Source organism: Choloepus didactylus, chromosome 27 (genome assembly GCF_015220235.1).
Source record: "Choloepus didactylus isolate mChoDid1 chromosome 27, mChoDid1.pri, whole genome shotgun sequence".
In the NCBI taxonomy this organism is placed as follows: Eukaryota; Metazoa; Chordata; class Mammalia; order Pilosa; family Megalonychidae; genus Choloepus; species Choloepus didactylus.
The window spans coordinates 19,981,048-19,995,841 of record NC_051333.1 but is presented as its reverse complement, the minus strand read 5'-3'; the positions used below and the strand labels follow the sequence as shown (position 1 = coordinate 19,995,841).

General features: G+C 43.7%; 1 protein-coding gene across 1 annotated transcript; it reads right to left on the bottom strand.

The window, feature by feature from the left end:
* Positions 1 to 7,665: 7,665 nt before the first annotated feature.
* On the bottom strand, positions 7,666 to 13,441 carry ZNF792 (zinc finger protein 792). Its single transcript, XM_037820086.1, has 5 exons — positions 13,033 to 13,441; positions 11,123 to 11,249; positions 10,457 to 10,579; positions 10,049 to 10,237; positions 7,666 to 9,795 (listed from the first exon to the last, which is right to left on the bottom strand). Exons 1-5 carry the CDS (start codon positions 13,045 to 13,047, stop codon positions 8,309 to 8,311), a joined length of 1,941 nt encoding a protein of 646 aa, XP_037676014.1. The 5' UTR covers positions 13,048 to 13,441; the 3' UTR covers positions 7,666 to 8,308.
* Positions 13,442 to 14,794: the final 1,353 nt, after the last annotated feature.

Below are 14,794 nucleotides of genomic sequence, written 5' to 3'. Positions count from 1 at the left end.
ATGCTGAAGCAATTGCACATCCATAGTGAAAATAAATTAATCTTGACCTAGCCTCATAACATATGAAAATATTAACTCAAAGTGGATCATGACCTGAAATATAAAATGTAAAAGTATAAAACATTTAGAGGAAAAATAGGAGAAAACTGTTAGAATAAAAAATTAGGTGAAGAGTTCCTAGATATGAGACTGTTCTAGTTTGCTAATGCTGACGGGATGCAAAACACCAGAAATGGATTGGCTTTTATAAAAGGGGGTTTATTTGGTTACATAGTTACAGTCTTAAGGCCATAAAGTGTCCAAGGTAATGCATCAACAATCGGGTACCTTCACTGGAGGATGGCCAATGGTGTCCTGAAAACCTCTGTTAGCTGGGAAGGCACGTGGCTGGCGTCTGCTCCAAAGTTCTGGTTTCAAAATGGCTTTCTCCCAGGACATTCCTCTCTAGGCTGCAGTTCCTCAAACATGTCACTCTTAGTTGCTCTTGGGGTGTCTTTCCTCTCTTAGCTTCTCCAGAGCAAAAGTCTGCTTTCAACGGCTGACTTCAAACTGTCTCTCATCTGCAGCTCCTCTCTCAGTTCCTGTACATTCTTCAAAGTGTCCCTCTTGGCTGTAGCAAGATCGCTCCTTCTGTCTGAGCTTATATAGTGCTCCAGTAAACTAACCAAGGCCCATGCTGAATGAGCAGGGCCAATCTCCATGGAAATTATCCAGACAGAGTTATCACCCACAGTTGGGTGGGGCACATCTCCATGGAAACAAACTAATCCAAATGTTCCAACTTAATCAACACTAATATGTCTGTCCCCACAAGATTGCATCAAAGAACATGGCATTTCTGAGGGACATAATATATACAAACCAGTACAGTGACCAAAAACACAATCATAAGTGGAAAAAATTGATAAATTGAACTTTATCCATTTTAAAACCTTTGCTCTAAAGGAATTTTGAAATGAATGGAAATGAAAAATTAACATATTGAAATTTGTGGGAGGTAGTTAAATCAGTACTTAGATATTTATAGCACTAAATACATATATGAGAAAGAAAAGACATCAAAAGATCTGTTTCCACAGTAAAAAAAAGAAAAAAGAAAACTAGAAAAATAAGGGAAATGCAATGAAGAAATTTTGTAATAGATAACAAAACATAAATCAGTGAAGTAATCAGGATAAGCTGTAAAGAAAATAAGTGAAAACAAAAGATCAATAAAATTGATAAACTTCTAGCCAAGGTTTATCACAAAAAAATTAAAAGAGAACATATTAGTTACAATATTAGGAATGAGAGAGAAGACATCACTACAGATTCTATAGATATGGAAAGATAGTAAGGGCATATCATGAATCCCTTTATACCAATAAATTGGATAACTTGAATGAAAAAGCAATGGATTACTTGTGTAGACTTATTTCTATGAAATAAATTAAATTTGTATTTAGAAACCTTCCCACAGAGGAAACTGCAGGCTTAAATGGTTTCACTGGTAAATTCTACCAAACACTTAAGGAAAAAACAATACCAACTCTACACCAACTCTTATAAAAAATTGAAGATTAGGGAATGCTTCCCCACTTATTCTGAGAATCTAGCATTTTGTTGATACCAAAACCAGACAAAGGCATTACTTAAAAATGCAAACCAATATCCCTCATGAATATAGATTCGGAAATCTCAGCAATATTTCAACAAATCAACTTAACAATATATCAAATGATTAACATACCAAGACAAAGTAGAGTTTATCCCCAAAATGTGTGGATTTTTTGATATTTGAAAATTAATGCAATTCACCATTTAAAGACTAAAACAAGTAAAAATATAACTGTAGTAGGCAGGCTCTAAGATGACCCCCTGACATCCCTACTTCCTGGTATTCTTGCCCTTTTGTACCCTTCCCACATTTACCAGGGTTAATCTATGTAAACCAGTTAATACAGCAAAAGTAAGGAACTATATCTTCCAAGTTTAGGTTATAAAAGACACTGGTTTCCCTTCTTGGGTGTGTCTCTTGCTCTTGGATCACTTGCTTTGGGGGAAGCCATGTGATGAGCATCCCCATGGAGAGACACATGAGGCAAAGAGGAACTGAACTCTCCTGCCAACAGCCACAGTAAAGAGCTTGGAATTGAATCTTCCAGCTGCAGGCAAGTCTTCAGAGACTGCAGCCCCAGTTGATACAGCTTGATTGCAAGTTCATGGAGGATCCTGAGCCAAAATTTCCTATCCTTTACTCCCAAATTATTCCAGAAAATTGCAAACTGATGTATAGTGACAGATGAGTGGGTGGGGAGGAGAAATTACAAAAAGTGCAGGAAATCTTTGGTTTCATGGTTATAAATGTATCAAAACTTATCAAATTGTTCACTTTAAATATGTATAGTTTTCCATGACAATTAGGCTTCAATTAAGCTGTTTTCAAAAGAGTTAATGGATACTCAAAGTGCATTCTTCCCCACTTATTTCACTGAATTTTACTATTATCTATATTCTAGAGGTCATTTACATCTACGTTATCTGCATGATGAAAACAGAATATAATAGTGTACTACTGCATCTCTTCCCAACTCCATATTCAGAGACATCATGTTGGAGCTTGAAATTGACCATGGTAGGAGTATAAATATTAAACGAAGGAAATTGATAAGCACTACAAATCAGAGTTTAATTTATTATTTTATTGACTGTGTAGACTCAAGAGTGTAATGAAGAATACGTTAATGGACTCGGGCAAGATGGCAGCATAGAGAGGAGTGGAAGCTAAGCAGTCCCCCCTGGAACAACTACAAAAAACCAGAAACAACTAGTAAATAATCCAGAATAACTGCGGGGGGACAAACGAGACCATCCACTCATCATACACCAACCTGAATTGGGAGGAATGCCCGAGAACACAGCATAAAATCTGTAAGTAAAACCTGTGGAACCAGGTCGGGAGACCCCCTCCCCCATAGCCCGAGCTGCGGAGCCGCGTGGTGCCAGAGAGAAGCTCTCTCCCAGCAAGCGAATACAGCTCAGCTGAGCTCCAACTGGGGTTTTAAGTAGCGAGTGTGAACTGCTCACTACAGGTACGCATCCCCAAAAAACAGACAGAGGCTTTGGGTGACGACTGACCTGGGAGAGACGGAGGGTTGCCTTGACTGGCTCTGAAGGGGACTATCTGTTTCTTTTTTGGCTCAGTGGAGAAAGCCCCAGTCATTTTCAGTTTCCAGGGCTGTGACTCTGGGAAGGGTGGAGACACCACAAGCAGAGAGAGAGAGAGACCATTGAAATGCTAAAGACCTCCACCTGAGGGGTCTGTCTTCTCTAGGAGGAAAGGGGTGGGGCCCTTTCCATTCAGAACCAGACCCCAGAGCCTGGGGGAACACGGCCATACCTCCTCACACCAGTCAAGAATTATAGGCTAACAGGCGTCACCTGCTGGGCAGAAAAGCCCAGTGACCCGAGGCATCAAAGGGTGGAGCAATTTTCTAAGACGCACCCTCAGGGAAACCAGATACTGAATATTTCTTCCCTCTGGGACCTGAGCCTGTTCTGGTCTGGGAAAACCTGATTTGGATAACCAAGGAAACCATTCCTAGACAACAGAAAATTACAGCCTACACTAAGAAAAACAAAGTTATGGCCCAGTCAAAGGAACAAACATACACTTCAACTGAGATACAGGAATTTAAACAACTAATGCTAAATCAATTCAAAAAGTTTAGAGAAGATATTGCAAAAGAGATAGAGGCTGTAAAGGAAGCACTGGACATGTATACGGCAAAAATCAAAAGCTCAAAAAACCTACTAGTAGAATCTATGGAAATGAAAGGCACAACACAAGAGATGAAAGACACAATGGAAACATACAACAGCAGATCTCAAGAGGCAGAAGAAAACACTCAGGTACTGGAGAACAAAACACCTGAAAGCCTACACACAAAGGAGCAGATGGAGAAAAGAATGAAAAAATATGAGCAACGTCTCCGGGAACTCAAGGATGAAACAAAGTACAATAATGTACGTATCATTGGTGTCCCAGAAGGAGAAGAGAAGGGAAAGGGGGCAGAAGCAATAATAGAGGAAATAATCAATGAAAATTTCCCATCTCTTATGAAAGACATAAAATTACAGATCCAAGAAGCGCAGTGTACTCCAAACAGAAGAGATATGAATAGGCCTACACCAAGACACTTAATAATCAGATTATCAAATGTCAAAGACAAAGAGAGAATCCTGAAAGCAGCAAGAGAAAAGCAATCCATCACATACAAAGGAAGCCTGATAAGACTATGTGCAGATCTCTCAGCAGAAACCATGGAGGCAAGAAGGAAGTGGTGTGATATATTTAAGATACGGAAAGAGAAAAACCACCAACCAAGAATCCTGTATCCAGCAAAGCTGTCCTTCAAATATGAGGGAGAGCTCAAAATATTTTCTGACAAACAGACAATGAGAGACTTTGTGAACAAGACACCTGCCCTACAGGAAATACTAAAGGGAGCACTATAGGGTGATAGAAGACAGGAGTGTGTGGTTTGGAACACAATTTTGGGAGATGGTAGCACGACAATGTAAGTACACTGAACAGAGGTAACTATGAATACGGTTGAGAGAGGAAGGTGGGGAGCATGTGAGACACCACAAGAAAGGAGGAAAGATAACGACTGGGACTGTAACTTGGTGAAATCTAGAGTATTCAACAATTGTGATAAAATGTACAAATACGTTCTTTTACGAGGGAGAACAAGCAAATGTCAACCTTGCAAGGTGTTAAAAATGGGGAGGCATTGGGGGAGGGATGCAATCAGCATAAACTAGAGACTGTAACTAATAGAATCATTGTATTATGCTTCCTTTAATGTAACAAAGGTGATATACCAAGGTAAATGCAGATAAGAGGGGGGGATAGGGGAGGCATGTTAGACACTTGACATTGGTGGTATTGTCTGATTCTTTATTCTACTTTGATTTCAGGTTATTTTTCCTTTTGCTGCTTCCTAGCTGTCATTTTTTTTTGTTTCCTCTTTCTTTTGCCTCTCTACCTTCTTTGACTCTCCCTCCTGCCTTGTGGAAGAAATGTAGATGCTCTTGCTTAGTATGAGCAGAATGTTCAATTAGGATGAACTTAAATGTTTGGAAATGAACAGGGGTGTTGGTAGCAAGATGTGAGAATAACTAACAGCGCCGAATGGTGTGTGAATGAGGTGGAAAGGGGAAGCTCAGAGACATATATGTCACCAGAAGGAAAGTTGGAGGTCAAAAGATGGAAATGTATAAAACTGAATCCTATGGTGGGCAATGTCCATGATCAACTGTACAAATACTAGAAATCACTTCATGAACCAGAACAAATGTATGACAATACAATTAGAAGTTAATAATAGAGGGGCATATAGGGAAGAACTATATACCTATTACAAACTATATACTACAGTTAGTAGTATTTCAACATTTTTTCATAAACAGTAACAAATGTACTATATCAATACTACGAGTCAACAATTGAGGGGGGTTGGTTAGGGATAGGGGAGGATTAGAGTTCCCTTTTCTTTTTTTCTTTTTTCATCTTTCACTTTATTTCTTGTCTGGAGTAATGAAAAGTTTCTAAAAATTGAACAAAAATTAAGTGTGATGGATGCACAGCTGTATGAGGGTACCCAGGGGCAAGTGATCATACACTTTGGATCTTTGGATAATTGTATGGTATCTGAACAATGTCAATAAAAATGAAAAAAAAATAAGAATACATTAATGCAGTTTGAACAAGTGTATTGTGTCTGTAGTTTTCCACTGTGACTAGCACAAAAGCTTGAGAAATTGCTCTTCCATTCAAAAATAGTTAACCCGTTAAGCAAAGAAGTCACTGGCATCATTGATGAACAAAGTTCCAATAAATTTCTATTTCACGATATTCTTGTTAATGAATGAAATATCAACCATTTATCTTTAAAAATAGTCAAAAGATACGGACGTTTAACCAAAGAAGATATATGGATAGCAAATAAATACATGAAAAAAATGCTCAAACATTGGAGAACTGCAAGTTTAAACCACAGTGAGATACTACTGCATATCTGTCAGAAGGGCAAACATTAAAAGCACTGATCATAGCCATTAGCAGGAATGTAGGAGATCTCTAACTCTGTTTCACTGCTGAGAGAACATAAAATGGCACTATCACTTTAGAACACAATTTGGTCATTTCTTCAGCCAAATTCAACACAATTTCTCAACCCTGTAATGAAGACCTAGGCATTAACACGAGAGAAATGAAAGTGTATGCCCATATAAAGACCTATACATTCTTGTTCATAGTAGCTTTATTTGTAAGAGCCAAAAAGCCATATGTCAACTAACAGAAAAGATGGAAAAAATGCAGTTTATTCATTCAATAGAGTACTGCTCAGCAATAAAAGGAATAAACTATTCATACATGCAGCATGGATGAAGCTCAAGATATTTATGCTCTAAGAATGGAACTAGACAAAAAAGGAGTAAAACTTTTATGATTCCAAATGTATAAAATTATAGCAAAGACAAACAAATTTATAGTAAAAAACATAAATCAGTGGTTTCCTGGGGATGTAGGGATGGGAAAAATAGGAAGAGAGGCACTGAAAAGGGGTATGAGGTAACTGTGCAGATGATAGATATGTTCATTATCATGATTATGGTGTTGCTTCCCAAAATATATATAAGTATTTCAAAACTTACCAAATTGTACAAATCAAATATGTAGTTATTTGCATAACTTGTTGCAATTTATGTACAATTTATATGCAAATAAACTGTTGCACATAAAAATCTAGATCTCACACTCATTTTAGGAAGCTGGAAGATTTGGCAAACATATTGACTCCACCTCTCTCCTCAAGCTTTGGCAGCAAAGAATGGTAAGCAATGAGGGCCATTTCCACCTGAGCCAACAAAAACGCTAGTTATGACACATGCTACATCTCTGGACTACAGGATCTACCTTCTCTGAGTCCCTATTTTCCTGCCTGTGCAGCAATAACCCTGAGATGAATAATGTGGAGACTGCGGTAATCCACAAAACCTTTAGATTATTTGCTCTGCCTTGGCCATGGGAGAGACAGAGGTCTGGAGGTTCCGAGAATTTCTGCAAACCCCACATCCTGTATATCCATATTCAAAGTATTATTTGTGGATGCATTTTTAGACTAGGTAGATTCACTCTAGTTTGTTGTAGTCTCACCTACTCCCTATTAATCACACTTAGTGTTTCTCTACAAATTACGATTCCCATCTGGGCCCTGTAGCTGGCAACACTTGCATACCACATACTGGGCTTCAGGACACGACTCCTTCGCAGATGCTGGTTAAACAGCTTCTCTTTAACAGTGCTGGGGAATATGGGCACCCCCTAGAAAAAAGGGACCCAATTCACACTATCCCCAGTGCACTGGAGGTTGTCACAACTGCTCCCTCCTCAGAGTGACCACTGGGCCCACAAAATTTCCTGGCATTCAGACATTAGGCCAACAAAGCTCTACAATCTTTCCTGGGAGGTCTTGGGCAGCAATGCAAGTGAGATCAAATCTGAACTGAGAGCTGTTCTTTGACATGCCATCCCTGCCGAGGCAATAAATTTGGAGGCCCTTTTAATTTTTAATTCTGTTCTCAATCCACCCCATACAGTGATCAGAACACAAAAGATTAAAGGTGGCTTTAACAATAAGGCCTTTATTATCACATGAAGCAGAACAATGTAAAGCAGATAGTTGTTGGGTTGGGTAACCAGGAAGCTGGATACTTTCAACATAAATCCAACAAATGTCCTTGAAAAAGGAAGCCTCTGCAAGCTGCTAGCAGAACCCAGCTTAGGTCTTTGTGGCCAAAGATGGGTCATATCCACAGCTAAACTAGTCATAAGTAAAGGAACCAACTCCTTCACAATTCCCTTCAGGGATGAAAGCAAACATAGGTCTGCCTTCCCTAAACACAGTGGAGTGGCTGACATACACTCTGATACAGCTGAGATGGTTCTGCCACAAACACTGGCAGTGACAAAACTCTGGTCAGGTCCATGGTCAGATAATGCAACATAGCTCCAGAAAGCTTCCAACATACCTAGCATTCAAAAGAAATCTCCCCAGTGTGGATATTAAGATGAACAATGTTTAACTTTCTGGCTGATGGCTCTCTCATAAAGGCTATTCTCAGATCTTCTCTCTGGTGTGAGTCATGGTGAAAAACCAGGGAGTACATTCCTTGTACTCTTAAGGCCTTTCTCCAGTGTGAATGTTCTGGTGCCAAATGATGCTAGGCCTTGGCTGAAGGTTTTCCCATATTTTCTGCACTAATAAGTTCTATCTGGTTTATGAAGTTTCTTGTGCTGAATCAGATTTGATTTTTGGCTGAAGGCTTTCCCACATTCAGTGCACTCGTAAGGCCGTTCACCAGTGTGAACTCTCCGATGTTTCATAAGGTCAGAACTTTGACTAAAGGCTTTTCCACATTCACTGCACTCATAAGGCCTCTCACCAGTGTGAACTCTCCGATGGTTAATAAGGCTGGAGCTTTGGCTAAACAACTTCCCACATTCACTGCACTCATAAGGCCGTTCACCAGTGTGAATTCTCCGATGTTTAATAAGACTGGAAATGTGGCTAAACAATTTTTCACACTCATTGCACTTATAAGGTCTTTCTCCAGTATGAACCCTTCGATGTTTAATGAGGTTGGAGTTGTAGCTGAAGGCTTTCCCACATTCACTGCACTCATGAGGGCTTTCACCAGTGTGAACTCTCCTATGTTTAATGAGGTTGGAGCTTTGGCTAAAGAATTTACCACATTGGTTACACTCATAAGGTCTTTCACCAGTGTGAACTCTCCGATGTTGAATGAGATTGGAGTTTTGGCTAAAGAATTTTCCACATTCACCGCACTCATAAGGCATTTCTCCAGTATGAATTCTCCGATGTTTAATGAGACTGGAGATGTGGCTAAAAAATTTCCCACATTCATGGCATTCATAAGGCTTTTCTCCAGTGTGAACTCTCTGGTGTTGAAAGAGGCCAGAGCAGTGACTAAAGATTTTCCCACATTCGCTACACTCATAAGGCCTTTCTCCAGTGTGAATTTTCTGGTGCTGAATAAATCTGGTTTCACGGCTGAAGGCTTTCCCACATTCACTACATTTATAAGGCCTTTCTCCAGTGTGAATTTTCTGATGTATAATGAGGGTAGAAGTCTGTCTAAAGAATTTCCCACATTCGCCACACTCATAAGGCCTTTCTCCAGTGTGGATTCTCTGGTGCTGAACAAGTGTAGATTTGTTGGTGAAAACTTTCCCACATTCACTGCACTTACAATGCCTTTGCACAGTGTGAAAACTCACCACATCTTTGGTGTTCCTACATGGTTCCCCAGCACTGTGAGTGGCCTGATGCTGGAGAAAGCCTGATCTGGCCAGCAAGTCCTTCCCAACCTCTGTGCATATGAAAGGCTTTTCTGGTATGTGGCTCCTGCAGCTCTTCATAAATGAGGCCCCACCCTCATCTCTTCTGATGGGCTTCTCCACATTCTGTTGAATCTGTTGCTGGTGAAGGTTTGCATTGAACCTGAACCCTCTCCCAAATGCCCCACATATATATGGTTTCTGCCCAGGATGTGTTGCCTGGTGTTCAGCCAGGTGAAAAATGTCTTTCAAGAGTAGGCCACATATGTCACAGGAATAGTCCTTCTGGGTGGCGAGACCTGCCTTGGGATTCCAGTCCTGTGACACATCTACAGAAACACCATGCCGAGAAGGTGACTCATTACCCTCCGTTCCATGCCAAAAACCTGAAAGTAGAGAAATACTGGTGAAGTTCATGTTAATTTAGTGCAAGGAAACAACCCATCACAAATGTGTTCCTGAAACACCCGGGAATGAATCCGGGGGAATGTTGGCAAGTTGAAAAGCCTGGGGTCAGGATAAAAGACGAAGTCTACTGTGTATCACTGTGGCTGGAACAGTCACAAAATAGAGGTGGCCTGACCAGAGCCAAGGACACAAGGATAGGGGAAGTACTGGGTAGAAAGACAAAGAACTCACTTCTCTGTAAAGGCCTTTCAGCAGGGCCGTGGCTGCTGGTAACCCATGAGGACTGTGCAGAAGCTGTGTCCAGGCCCAGGAAAATCCGACTGCCAATGAGTAGTTGGTGTTCAAGGACTATTAAAGGAAATGTGCACATCTCACAATATATTAAGTGTAGGCCAATGTTGAAGAGTGCTGTAGAGGGAGCTGTGGAGAAAGTGAGACATGGAAGCCAGAAAGGTGGCGGAAAGCCTAAAGTCAGAGCAGAAATGACAAGTACGCAAAGTGTCAAGAACGGAGAAGAAAAGGCAGAAATGAGGGATGGTCACTGGCTTTGGCACCAAAACGATGATGAACACAAGAAAAGTTGCTAGTAGGATTTGAGCCCAGTGGTGATGTCACATCCTCCCCCCATCTCCCACTCACCAAAGCTAGGTCCTGTATGAGACCCTCTTGCCCAGGCTGGAGTCATGTCCACTCTGTCAGGCACCCAGGGTTCTTCCCCCATCTCCAGTTGGGCAACTACATGGGGCCTGAAAGACGAAAGTCCTAAGGGAAGGACAGGGCGGGTTAGTGACTAGCTCTTGATCAGGTGAACTATCCCACAAGAGACCACAGGAAAGAAAACTAAATATTGTGAAAAGAACCTACAAGGAAGGCCTTGCAGGAACATCCCAGTGGTTGCAGCACATAGTTACCACATCAGTGATTGCAATTCCTGGTACAGTCAGGCCCTAGGAATTGTCAGCTAAAGGAAAAGGGCAGAACCAAGTCACAGAACTGACTGACATAGATCAAGACAGTCACTCAGATAGGGTTAAACCAGATGGGATCCACTGGGCTGACCCTAAGATTCCTCATTCCAGGACCCTTCCTTCCAAGGCTTTGGGGAAGCAGGTATTACCTGCTCAACTTCCCTATAGCTCAGGGAGAGGATGGGGCAGTGCACACAGCTCAGCCCTGGAGCCCACAGCACACATTCAGGGAAAGTATAGAAGGAGGCAGTGCCTATGGTCCAGTTGAGGGAAGGACAGAGTTGCCTCTTGGGAAAAGGGAAAGGCAGACACACCGGGGTGGGTATGAGGGCCTTACCCAGTGAGGCCATAAGCGCAAAGTTCTTCAGCATCACATCACCATACAGGAGTCTCTGAGCCTCATCAAGGAGCCCCCATTCCTCCTGGGAGAAATAAATGGCCACATCCTCAAAGGTCACACAGCCCTGTCATGATGAAGACAGTTCATTCCATGATCAGCTTCTCTCCTCCGGATTCCTCATCCATCCCTCCATATCCAACCCCTGCTCATCCTCTTCACCAGCTTCCCAGATCAGAGGAGATACTGGGCCCTGATTCCATGGTGCTTACTCTTTTCTCATGCCTCTCTGATCACTGCATCAGCCTCAGCAACTGGTTACATAGAGCCAACTAAGTTCTGGGCCTGAGGTCCAGCGCCCCACATCCTCCTCTGTGAGCACCTCCCACTAGTGTCGCCATAATTTCATGCTTCTCAGATACAAATAAACATAGGCTCAATCTTCTCCCTTAATCCCACAGTACAAGGGCCCTAAGGTCAGTAGTTCACACTCCCTCAGCACATGCATATCACTCAGGACCACACCTTCCTCACAACTCTGGACCTTACTACCGCAGAGCTATGAAGGCCTCCCTGCCTGGCCCAGTTCCTCGCTTCAACTGAAGTCACCCAAGACCACACACACATCTCACATACCCGCGATCCTCTTCCTCTTCTGTGTTGCACATTCTGTCCCTTCATCCTGCTCCCACCCACCCAGTTCCTAGCGACTCTCCCCCTGAGCTAATTCCCCCACCTGACGGAAAACCCCCAGGCCCTATCAAGGGTCACCCACCCAGGTCTCACTGTAATTGCCTCTGTGAATATTAAGCCTCAGCATCCATCTCATGTCTATTCTCTACTGGAAAAATCTGGCCACCTGCTAGACCATCTTCTTCCCACACACTGCCCTCGCCCCATCTCCTACCACCACGGCTGCTGCCACTACTCTTCCTCATTTGTCTATATGATGCCAAACAAGCCAACCATGATACCCGAGTAACACACTCAGTTCTCTGGCACCAGCGTGACCCACAGCTACATCCTTATCCACATACTGGATGGCACATTTGAGATGTTTCTAACCTTAACACCTCCCAGGAACTCTAAAACTGTGTTTAGATGCCCACTCTTCAACTCCACGAAGGAGTCTGTGGACTATCAGAGACTCAGTAACTTCTGAGATTTCCACTGAAAATTCCTCCTCCAATCAAATTCCCTTGCCAGTTGATGGCACTTCCATTCTTCCAGCTGCTAAAGACAAAAACCTTGGGGTCACCCCTTCTCTTTTTTACCCTCCACATCAGAAAGTCTGGTCAGCCCAACTTAAAAGACAGATCCAGGATCCAATCACTTAGTTCTACATGCACTCTGGTTGGGCGACCAGTACCACTCACTTGGATCTTTGCAGTAGCCTCTCCCTGGTCCCCCACCCCCCCACCCCCACCTCTGCTGTTGGTTTTCCACTCTGCATCCACAGGGAGCCTAAGACTTCAGTCAGATCAGCTTTCTCCTCTGCTCTAAACCTTCCAGGGCTCCCAACACCCTCAGAATAGTGACCCTGGGATTCCAAGGCTGACTTCTGCCCACCTGCTCTCTGGTGGCACCAATCATAATGGTGACCTGGCATTCCCTGGACACTCCCAATTCAGCCTCACCCCCAAGCATTTCCAAACATCTGTTCCTGTGTCTGGAAAAACCTTTCTCAGCTCATCCAATTGGATTCCAGAAATGGGAACAGCTCTATGTAATCCCTGGCCTGGGTTCAGGACCGTCGGCCAGGAGTGACAGCCCTCCAGGCACACCAGACTCAAAAGCAGGAAGATGGTGAAGGCAGAAAGTCCAAGGACAACACCATCTTTTATAACGTATCGTCAGCAACGTGAGATTGGGGGTTCTAGCTGCCAAGGGCCAGAAGCCCCTGCACTCACCTGCGCGGGGTCCATCAGCGCCGCCGCAGCCACCCCGGCCGAGAGGCGGGTGACCCGAACCGTTCCCGCGGGCTCCGCCGACCACCCACCTTGCCTTGCCCGGGGAGGGACGTGACCTCGGGCTGGGGGTCGCACTCCGAGCGTCAGTCTCCTTAAAGTAAAACGCGCCCAAGGCCCACGGCGGACACTCCCGGTACCGGTGGTAGTAGGGGGACGGTCACGGCTTGTCCAAAAGCGCAGACGTGGATCCTCTCCTCCTCACTGTCCCTCCCTCTTTGGTCCGAAGAGACATCGGGGAAGCTGCGCCGACCCAACCCCCGCGTTCCCCGACTGCGTGGAGACAGACACCCCACGTCAAAAGTCCTTCCCCGCCCCCGGGGGCCATGACAGACGCCCACTCTTGGGCCGTCGTTAGCGCAGCGGCCGCTGCCGGCGCACAGCACAGCCTTCTGGGTAATGTAGTTTCTGGCCTGCATCCGGCCAGGCTGATGGGCAGGAGCGCGTGGCGCGTGGGGGAGAGGGCGCGGCGCGGGGTGGCGCTCCCTGCTTCCTAGAAGCGCCGGGAGCAGGGCTGGGAAGTAATGTTCCAGGTTTCCTGAGACAGGTAGGGAGCATTTCTTTCTCTTACAGGCGCCACTCCCAGAGTCCTAGGGCCACCTTGGGCAGCGCCCCGCCGTAAGAGGCCCATTACTTGTTCCTCCTGCCTGTGTGGCATAGGCGGGCCCTTTTCAGACACTCAGAGATGGGGGCTCACATTCAAAAATGAAGATAATACCAGACTTGAAGAGTCTTTATTTACTAACATTAAATGTTGCTCTAATTCATTGGTTCTCAAACCAGTGGCATCCGCATCACGTGGCAATTCGTTTAAATTGCAAATTCTCGGGCAAAAATTAGTGTGACTCCGGAACTTTGGACATGGGTCTGGACGTGGGCCCAGCAGTCTTGCTTTAACAAGCCCTCCAGGGAAATCCAACTAGGGAGCATTAAAATCTCCAGTTTCTGTCCACACCACCAACCCCCACCCCTCCATGGAAGCCCCTGAATCAAGTCGTTCTTGACTGTTTAACATTGTCTGGTACAATTTTTTCTTTGACCGAAGGTGTGTCATTATTCATCCCTAATTCTCAGGAATGAGGACCTCTCCCCTTTCCTGACTCCCCTCTGGCATTCTGGGCAGCCAGATCCAGATACAAATGATGGCATTATGAGATATCCCAGCTGGATGTCCCTCTGTTGGAGGTTACCAGGTCCTGTCCTTATTAAGCCTGTCACCTGAACCTGCAGCCCACAGGTGAGCATGAAATCCTGGGGAGTTAGAAAACGGCCCAATGATGTCCACAAAGTTGATGCCAGGAAAGGGCACTAATAAGAAAACATAAAGAAGACAAATTACACAATCATTTCTGTCCATTTTCATTGCCCAATTGTCATTCACATGGTCCAAATTAAGTGTAAGGAAAGTTGAGTGTACAGAAAGAGAAAAAGGGATTGGTGAATATCTAACCAGTTTCTAGAACTGTCCATTGTTTGGTAACCAGATACCCATTTTTTATTTCTCCTACACATTCATACGCTTTCAGACCCTTTCATACCCTGTTTTATGTGACATCCTAAAACCCCATGCAGTCACTGCCTCCATCTCCATTTTAATATTTTTGTTCCTATCCTAATCTAAAAGGCGATTAGAAACAAACTGATTAGTTATTGTCACCATTCATTCCTAGCATATAGTTGTAGTTTAAGGACACAGTGACATGAC

Bases quoted from the DNA above. Each gene is read 5' to 3' on its own strand.
- ZNF792 (XM_037820086.1), bottom strand. The intron at 10,580-11,122 runs GTAAGGCCCTCA...TCCTTCCCTTAG, and splicing joins TGCGCTTATGGCCTCACTGG to GACTTTCGTCTTTCAGGCCC. The intron at 10,238-10,456 runs GTGAGTGGGAGA...CTTTCTCCACAG, and splicing joins TCATACAGGACCTAGCTTTG to CTCCCTCTACAGCACTCTTC.